The sequence below is a fragment of the Limulus polyphemus genome, unplaced genomic scaffold (assembly GCF_000517525.1).
Source record: "Limulus polyphemus unplaced genomic scaffold, Limulus_polyphemus-2.1.2 Scaffold4354, whole genome shotgun sequence".
Classification (NCBI taxonomy): Eukaryota; Metazoa; Arthropoda; class Merostomata; order Xiphosura; family Limulidae; genus Limulus; species Limulus polyphemus.
Window position 1 is genome coordinate 70,237 of NW_013669964.1, and position 10,179 is coordinate 80,415.

Sequence of the window (10,179 nt, forward strand, 5' to 3'; positions counted from 1 at the left end):
AGCCTATTTGTAGAAAAAATATATTTATTTCATTGCATCAATTATCCCATGAATAGCTTTCAAAACTCTATATATGTTCAATAATTGAATGTGTACCCTTTCAAAATAACTTGTTTTTCACAGTTTAGAACTGTAGAAGGTGTAATTGTTGGGAATAGTCAGGAGATGATAAGATACGTTAGAACTAATGAAGATGTACAGCAAATCAGAGAAGGATAAAATATTTTCTTCATCTGCTCTGTTTGGAGCTGTAGTGATCAATCTGGTGTGATTTTTGTATTGGTCCACAAGTTAAACATTTTATTTTATGTGTAACTCGAGGAACATAAGAAATGCTGTCATTCTTGCTGAAACTACAGCGTTTTTCTACTGATAAGTTTGTTGTGTAACTTTAGAAGACTCTTGAGTGCCTGTTAACAGTGTGATGAATTTACTCTTTATGTTTCTTTTAGTTGTACTTAAAACTTTCAGCTACTCCTCCTCCCGGTTCGACTATAAATGTTCACTTACAAATACAAAAGTTGAAAATCATTGAAAAGAAAAAAAACATTCTCACTTTCATCAATCATCTTTTTGATAGCACCAGGCCAAATTATACCATCTTCAGTCTTAAAATATTCATTTTCTATAAGAAATTTGAGAGTTGCAGAATCTTCCCAGAATTCTGAACCAGGCTTCAAAGCTTCTAAAAGAGAAGAGGTTATGCAACTTTTTAAGATTTTCTGTGTTCTGTTGGAAAGAATTCCTTTCTCACAAAGAACCTGGAAAACAAATAAATTGCTTTCATTGTTTAACATTGGTTAAAACCTTTAAAATATTAATATAATCAAGGCAATAACTAAAATAATTTTTTGGGACAAACAAAACTAAATAACTCAAAAACAGAAGATTCCTCAGAGTACAGTAAAGATACCATGAGAATGGTGCAGCCACCTAGTTTCAACAGTTAACCCTACAAACAGCAGAACATGATATATATATAATGTTGTAAAAAGAGTTTTTAAAGTTGGCAAAGCATTGAGGTTTTTTAGGCCTAACAAAAGTTACAAAGTCAATCCTAACTGTAGATGTTTTTCTTTAAATTCCTTTTCATAAAACTTTTACAGACTTATGAAAGAAGTGTATAAAAGCTGCATTTTTAACCTATTTTTTGTCTGCTAAAAGTCACTAATATTTATCTCCACACATCACCACCAAGGAGATCTTTTAACTAAAATGCATCTTTTGTCACCACATATCACTGATAAGAAAGACCAACACCTAATGTATCTTTTGTCACTACATATCACTACCAAGGAGGCCCTTTGCCTGAAGTGTATCTTTTGTCTTCATATACCACTACCAAGAAGGCCCTTTATATGATGCATATCTTTCGCTCCACATATCATTGCCAATGAAGCCCTTTGCCTGAAGTGTATCTTTTGCTCCACATATCATTGCCAATGAAGCCTTTTGGCTGAAGTGTATCTTTTATCTCCAGATATCATTGACAAGACTAACTGAGATAAATGTGAAAAACAAAAAGATGCATTCTAACATAATTTTACTAAATCACAATTGTTAAATCATTAATCTAAATAAGAGACTTTTTAAAATGCCCCATTTTAAACAAGATATATAGCACGAGATATATCAAATTTATCCTTAAAATTCATTATGAATTTGAGAAATTCAATGTAACTGAAACATTTTTGCGTAGATCAGTCAGAAAACAACAACAAAACCCTCAAAAAAGTTTATAAGTCCTGAACAAAATATGAGAAACTGGAATTGATAATAAATCCAAATATTTAATGTAAGTGTGATAGTTTGTAACTAGTAAAAATAAAGAGTATGGGAAACTTGAGCTGAAAAGAAACTGAACCAGGTAACTAACACTCCAGAAAAAATAACAATGCAAGCTTTATATACAATACAGATTAAAATCTTTCCTCTTGAACCGTTAGTTTGAGGGATTTCTTAATCTGAGAAGATGAAATAGCCCACCCATTTAAAAATATCACAAAATAATGACATAATAACAATATATTCTATTAGTAAAATAAAAATATAAGAAGACATGCTAACTATAATCATGAAATAAGCACATTTTACACAACATTTTGGGACAACATCGGACCTATTGGTCCATCTTGGCTGTTCCATCCTCTACACTAAACTACAACTATTAATAAATAACTTCAAAAACAAAATCTTAAAGCCAGCACTTATCATTAAATTTACTGCCTCCACAACATCCCAAAGCAACCCATTCCAAAGGTCAACCACCATGTTAGAAAAATAAAACTGTCTTAGCTGCAGATGACTCCTACCCTGCTAAAATTTATATTTGTGTCCAAGCTTTATCAATTTATATGGATAGTTTACAGCTTACTGCATTTAATAATAGCAAAATCAAGTGTACGTAAGCTAAATACTTTATTATGTAACTTAAGCTTTTCTAAACTACAGTGAAAAGATTTAACTTAGGCCTAAAAGTGTGAGAATTTTCTCATCTGGTTTATTTTAAGTATGAAACTTACCTGGACAGGTGGAAAATGAGCAATTAGAGTTCTAAGACGAGAACAATGTCTGTCATCAAGAAACTGCCCAACCTGGAAATGTAAGATATTGATATTAAACAATTAAAATAAGATTTTGTCAATAATGAGTTATAACAGGTAGTGACCAGAAATATTAATATCAAGTTTAATATTTTGTCACTGTCAGTAAGGGTCAACTCTTACTTTATGGTGAATAAATGATGCATACTCTTAAATCTACATATACTTTCAGCCCACATCTGGCCAATTGTATTGTAAAAATTTTTCAAAAATTCAAGTCAAAATAGGAATAGAACTAAAAGAAGGCTTACTTAAAAAATAAGTTCCAAACCTTCATTAAAGAGAATATAAGCAATACTACGCTGTGGATAGTTAGAAGTAAAAAAATATACTTTGTTTAACACAATACAACAGTTAGCATTAAAACCACCAAAGCATCTCTAGGACAGATTAAAGAAGTATTAGAAATTAATTGCCAATGATCATCCATTATCTCTTAGTGTTTACCTTATCAGGGCTGTACAAGCAATAGAAAGCAATTATAACAACAAAGGGATGGTCTTCACACATGAATAATCTATCAAGTATCAGGAATGAACTAGGAATAAAGGAGGGGAATTATAATGACAAATGACCACACCAAAGAAACCTAAACATTAAATAAGCATTTAAGCTTTACAGACAAAACATAAAACATATTCAGCAACTCACATTGAACTTTCCAATTGATGTATCTACAAAACATACACCATATTCACTTTCATCCCCAGGTTTAAGACCTTGATTCTGAAAAAAAAAGACATTTATAGATTAGTTCTAGCAATGAAACAAAAAAACACTAAAAGACACCAAATATTATTTTGATATTAATTTTTTCTTCCATTTTTCAAACATATTACATACAAGTTTTCTCATCAACAAATGGAATTAGATAGCATATCTAGTCTAAAAAGATGATCAAGGGGAATACAAATTTATCAACTTATTCTTAAAGGTCTCTATATCATATACAGTACTGTGCAAAAGTGTTAGGACAAAAGTCTAAAATTAGATTTATGGCTACTTTCAAAGAACAATGGAAGGTAAATCAGAAGTGAAACGTCAAAATTTTATTAATCTTCATATTTAGTACAACAGAAACTCAGTGGAAATGCTTGAGTTCAGCAAATGATTAATATTTTGTGAGTCCCCCTTTTGCTTTAATAACTGCAGACAGACTTTCAGGCATTATTGCAACATATTTAATCAAAGTGTCCTTTGGGATTTTACTCCAAATGTCTCTAATACCCTCTCATAAAGTTTCTTTGGAAGTAACTTTTAATTTGTCAAGTTTTGATCTATCAAATCCCAGATCTACTCAACTGGGTTGAGATCAAGGCTCTGTGGGGGGCCATTGCATCATTTGAATAACTCCAGCAGCTTCTTTCTTAGTTAAGTAATTTCTGTATAGGTTGGATGAGTGTTTGGGGTCATTATTTTCTTGGTAGTAGAATCCTTTACCAATAATACGCAAACCACTGGGTATACCATGACGAATCAGTATTTGATGGTACTTGCGCTGGTCCGTTATTCCGTCTGTTTTGCAAATATCTCTTGCCGCCTCAGCAGAAAAATACCCCCAAACCATCACACTGCCTCCCCCAAGCTTCATAGTAGGTGTTATGCATTGAGGTATCTTTCACCTTTCTTCCACCAGATGTATAACCTACGCTTTAACCAAATATTTCAAAAATGGACTCATTCATTCATAACACCCTTTTCCAATCATCAACAGTCTAATTTTTATACTTTTTAGCAAACTTCAGTCTTTTAACAACATTTGGAGATCAAAGTAAAGGTTTTTTAACCGCTACACGACCAAATATTCCATTCTCTTCGAGTCGTTTTGATACTCTAGATCTGGACACTTTTCTGTCATTTGGTACATGATTGTTTATCTCGTGCTTGAGATCAGTGTCCTTTCCTATTTTCAAATTTATCTGTCTCGGTCTCACGATCTAGGGTGTACTTGACAGTGTTTGGGGAGCATTTCAAGTCTGCAGCAATTTGTCGGAGAGTCCAACCAGCATCACGTAAAGCTTTTATGTGAACTCTCTGATCTTCTGACAATTCTCTACGCTTTTTGGGCTGTGGCATGACAACAAAACTTAATATATAGTGTTAAACACAGATTTTATCAAGGTTTATTTGTGGAGTGCTATTATATTGATTTCTTCTAGCATATACCAACTCCATATGCTAGTTCCTTACAAGCTTCTTTCTATATAGTTAAGACACTGCATGGGTCACCATAATAGTTATTTCAGACCCTAAATTAGATCAGTATGTTCATTCAAGCAGAACACTTATTATATGCCCTTGGTAAAAATATATGGGAATTCTCACTCTGGCTCATTCAGTTGTCAACAGGGATCAGTGAAGCATTATCATAGTGTTGAAATTTACATTCTGTAATGACATGAAATAATTAGCCCCATAACACAAAATGACAAAATATTCTCTTGTCCTAAACACTTTTGCACAGTACTGTACACTAACTTTCAACTGTTAGTTAATACTGCAATTATAAATTATACATTTAATAATAGAGTTTAAACCCTTTTCCATAATAACTTAGTCTTTAGAGCTGGAGAGTACCCAAAAACAACCAAAATTGCAAACAAATTGAGTTAAAAATGAGTTGTTAAAGAAATATCACAATATTTTGATACCACCTGCTCACAGGTTGCCATCATGCAATTTTAACATCATTCGTGATTACAATAAAACACACATTCTAGAAACCAATTTAATCATTGTATTTAGAAAATCAGATTTGTATGTTCTGTCAATAACTACACCACACATTTTAACATAACTTTCTACGAGAAAGAAAAATCTGTAATTTTTAATACGCTATTCAAAGCAATAATTTTATAGGAAACTTAATGAAAATTCTCTTGATTAATATTTAACAATGAATCAATATGAGGTCAACATTATTAGAAATTACTTTTTCCCAAAAGATAACGACTCTGGTACATTCATTGAATATCTAAAAGCAAACTCAATGTAATTTACTCTAATAATTTAAGAACTGTTAGATATTATTGCAATCCAACTTTACTTTACGAAATAATGAAATCTAAATTTTTAGAGAGATAACACAAATTGAACCTTCTCTGTCACTGCCAGCAAATAAGAATGTCCAGCTGTTGAAGGTTCACCATCTTGAACACTAAAGGTACGAGTTCCCTTTGTTGTTATTCTACAGATTTCTCGCCTCACAACTCGATCATATTTGCTTGGTTTTACTACTGCATAGAAAAAGACATTTTGACTTATGAATTTAATGTTTAATATGTGTATCTTAAAATTTAGTTCTAGTTGACTACTGTTCTAGTATTTATTGAGTTTCATTTTTATCCTTTCGGACCAAATGTCGTGACTTGACTTTCACATAATTAGAAAGAGCTGGTAACCGTAACAAAAGTAATAGTTTTTTCTTTACCATAAAATAATTTGACTAATATTATATTTTGATTCATCTATCCAAAATATGGATGGAACTATATATATTGCTTGTACTTATATATATCACATCATGACAGCATATAGTAATAAACACATTTTTTTCTATTACAGTCACCAACTTTATCTAAAAAATGCATCTTTAGTATTCACCTGTATGTTTATGTCACATATATGAAACATGACATTTAAATACTTTAATAGTTTATATCTATTTTAAAACTGAAATTTATTAATTACTTCATATTTGTCTTTATTTACCAGTATAATACTTTAAATATATATATACTGCATACAATGTAAAAATATAAACTTACACTGTTTACACCTTTCTTCCATCATTTGTGGTGTTTCCGTTTGTTCCACTCGAGCTACTTTGAATTTTTTTGGATCAAAGCATCAGAGTAGCGACCATAAGCAATCTCTGGAAACCCGCAATGAGCAAAGTCACCCTGAAAACAATTGTTTGTATGGAAAATATAAGAATAAAAATCTTACAATTAAGACCAACGTTTGTCAACTAACATTAAAAATACCGATCATTGTACGAAGTTTTCACAACTAAGCATTATTACTGTTTTGTACTTATTTTGTGATTTATGCAAAATGTTACATTTCTGTACAACACTGACGAATAATAATCACACTTTCTTAGTTGTATTTATTAAATACAAATCTTTTAATACCTTCATGTATATTAGGCCCAGCTCATTCACACTTATTACTGCATCCATGTGGTACAACTCATAAAACTTTCCAACCTGTGCATAGTAAAAAAAAAAAGATCTAACTCAACATGCAAACACAAGGTCTGCTAACAAAACATAGATTAAAATCCCACCCAATTTATTGTAATAAACAGTTTTAATAACTACATTCAAGTATAATAGCACGAAGTTTCATGCAACGTTATAAATGAAAATGATAAAATAAACTTACTTTGAAGAAAAGTATAGTGTCAAAGTGCCGAGATTTCATTTCCCACCACTGTCGTAAAGCCTAGAAAAAAGGAATCAGATTATCAATCAGTATTATCTAAAAAACATCTATAACTACTATACAATTTTTATTATTATTTTTAGATGTATAATAACTCCAATACAATATGTAATAAATGGTAGTTTATTCATTTTTTCTTCAATATTAAACATTATATTTTCAATCGGTTTGTGTTCAGTGAACAAATGGTGTCCTAAAATATCATCTAATTTCAAATTTAACAGATAAAATTATGTTCCTTTAATTTCTTAGATGCTATAAATATGACACCTCAACAAAATGACGTGTCAGAAAATTTCATTCTCATTAGTTTTACATTTTATATTCAAAATAGAGACATTTCAATACGTCAGTACCGTTTCTCTATTTTCTCATCGCTTGGAGAGTGGAGTATCTTAACTTCAATATTTATCTGAAGTGTGACGCAACCAGCAGTCAATGAAACTGATGATATAATTTAAATATCCAAGAATTAGGGAAATATGTAATAAATAAACAAATATAAAATTAACAAATTATCTTGCACCTGTCCAACTACAATATTAAAATTCAAACAAAAGACACTGATGCTGGTCTTCTGCATAAAAGGAATGTTTAGGAAATATCTGGTTATGGGGTAAATGAAGGGAAACTGAAAATATGTTGAGGTATCCAAACATGCAACTCCAATGATCACATCCTTCCCAAATTATTTAGTAAGACAGATAAGGAAACAAAATATGTAAAGCTTAAATTAAAATGATAAATCATAACACAATTCTACTAATAATGGAAAATTAATATAAAACAACACTCACTGGTGTAAGGGTTTTCTTGAAACTTTCTGGAACAAGTAATGTTTTCGGATCATAATCTGGATGAGACTGAGGCCGACCTTCAATATCCCTTAAACACAATACATTTAATTTACACCAATGATATTAAGTAACAATATCTAAAACAATGTCCAGTTTGATGTTGAAAATTAATCATGATTTTTTTTAAAGAAATGTTTTAGATTATTTACGCTTAAAACTGTTGCAAGGCTGTTAATTCACATATGTCATGTGGTTAAAATAAAAAATAGGGTATTAAATATTTTGATATACAATAAGAAAAGTTTTTAGAGCACTATACTTCATCGTACACGAAGCTATATGAACACTGCACAGCTTAAAATTCAAAACAGGCATATCTTATTAAACATGTCACGACATTCTCCTTCATGTCAGTCAATCTGAATGTGTAAAAACAGTATTGTTAAAAGTTTTATTTTTCATTAAAATATACCATTAAGCCTATGTTAGATCTACCATTAAAGGCCTAAACCTTTACTGAATTAGACTTGATACTATACTTATTGTACAGACATACCACTTGGCAATGACTTATGATTATACAGTTAAGGCACAGTGTGATCAGAATGCAATGTGAATTCATTATAAATACACACAGTATGTACTGAACTAAACTTTATAAAGTTAAATAAGCTGTGGAAATGCTGTGTTGTTGACCAAAAGCTTCATATGAGGTGAACATATACTTTTTACCCACTATGGTATAACAACTATGGTATAATTGTAACAAAGGCTAACATGCCTTGTATAAAAGCTGCTTTTCTGTTGTTTTGTGCTTTACCGATTCTTGAGCATGTCCAGCTTTTCTATCTAACCTGAGCTTGTCACTGCTAAAGATGAATTATAGTAACAGTTGTAAAAATCAGTCATTACCTTCTGCATCATCAGAAAACAAAATTACATTTTCTCTGTGGGCAACTTTCTGTCCATTCTTCCCAGTTGGATAAGTAATGTCTTGACAGTTTATTTAATAAAAATTTACACTCAATTACATTTAATATAACAATCAGTGTTAAATCTGTAATTTCACTGGATAAAAGCTCGAAACAAAGTAAAAAAGAAACAGCTTTGTTCCTTACATGTATTTAAACACTACCTTATGGGTCATTCTGACTTTGATGTCTAATTCAAACTAAAAGACTAACTATATCTTGGTCAAATTTGGAAAACATTACAATAACAAATCAATCTGGACTTAGTATGACCTTCATGTCATCTTAATTGTTTATGCAAAAGACCATTAATACAGAAAGTAAGTTAGTCTTAAATGAGGGTAAAAAAACACAAAGATATTTCCTACCTTCGTTTCCCATCCTTCAGAAAGTCTAACTTCAAATGTGGCCACAATTTTGTTTCACCATCAGATTCACTTGGTTTTGAAGGCTAAAGCCAACAAAAAATATTTCACCTGTGAGGTTCACAACATGATAAAATCTATATTATAATAAGTACTTTCTACTTTAAAACTTAAGTTCAAATTTATTATACATTTTTTTTATGGAATGAATACAAACTAAATAATATATCCAATAAATAAAATTTCAATTTCTGACATCAGTATTATGGTTTTATGCTTTACTTACGACAGAATAACATACCGTTTTTGATGCACTAAATGAAGCTAGCTTGGCTTTGGTTTGGTCGCTGACAGAAATTGGTGTTCTTGGAGATTTCTGTATTGTAGAATTATTTTCAACTTTTCTTCTTTTTGCACTCCGGCTTTTATTCTGAGAAAAGAGCACCACATGATTGTCATATTAACTCAACTTAAAACACCAATTCTGAAAACAAAAATTAGTTTATATCCTTAAATCTTGTGTATATTTGAGAGATTTAAGACTTTTACACACCTGCAGTCAAAGGAAATTGTTCTACTAACACATCCAGAGCAAGTTATACTTTAACATAGGAACATCATACACAAATTCATGACACACACGTGCAAAAGGTTCAAATAAGGAAAACAGGTCAGATACTCAGTAATGTTAACTACCACAACAATTATCTCTTCTCATGCTTCAAATAAAGCACATCGCATGAAATAATTAATACTCTGAATCACTGTTACCATGCAAAACAGAAATTGACCTCCTAACATTTATCTCAAATTATACAACAGCTATTAAACAACTTTTCTACACTTTAGATAGAAAGTTTTAAATACATCTTTGTTATTCATAAAAATCTAAAGTAAATAAAGATTTATCTATTTATTTACCTCAAATGATTGTTTATTTGTTTTGAATTTTGTGCGAATCTACATGAAGGCTATCTGCACTAGCCATCCCTAA

At 30.8% G+C, this 10,179-nt stretch overlaps 1 protein-coding gene across 1 annotated transcript in view; it reads right to left on the reverse strand.

Moving 5' to 3' along the window:
- The window catches only part of LOC106471015 (DNA mismatch repair protein Msh6-like), a 51,256-nt gene that overhangs the window by 32,003 nt on the left and 9,074 nt on the right, over positions 1-10,179 (reverse strand). The window contains 11 exon segments of the mRNA XM_022399643.1: positions 557-761; positions 2,523-2,594; positions 3,255-3,329; positions 5,700-5,839; positions 6,371-6,436; positions 6,439-6,505; positions 6,740-6,814; positions 6,993-7,052; positions 7,850-7,937; positions 9,189-9,271; positions 9,487-9,615. Coding sequence (XP_022255351.1) covers positions 557-761; positions 2,523-2,594; positions 3,255-3,329; positions 5,700-5,839; positions 6,371-6,436; positions 6,439-6,505; positions 6,740-6,814; positions 6,993-7,052; positions 7,850-7,937; positions 9,189-9,271; positions 9,487-9,615 — 1,060 coding nt within the window.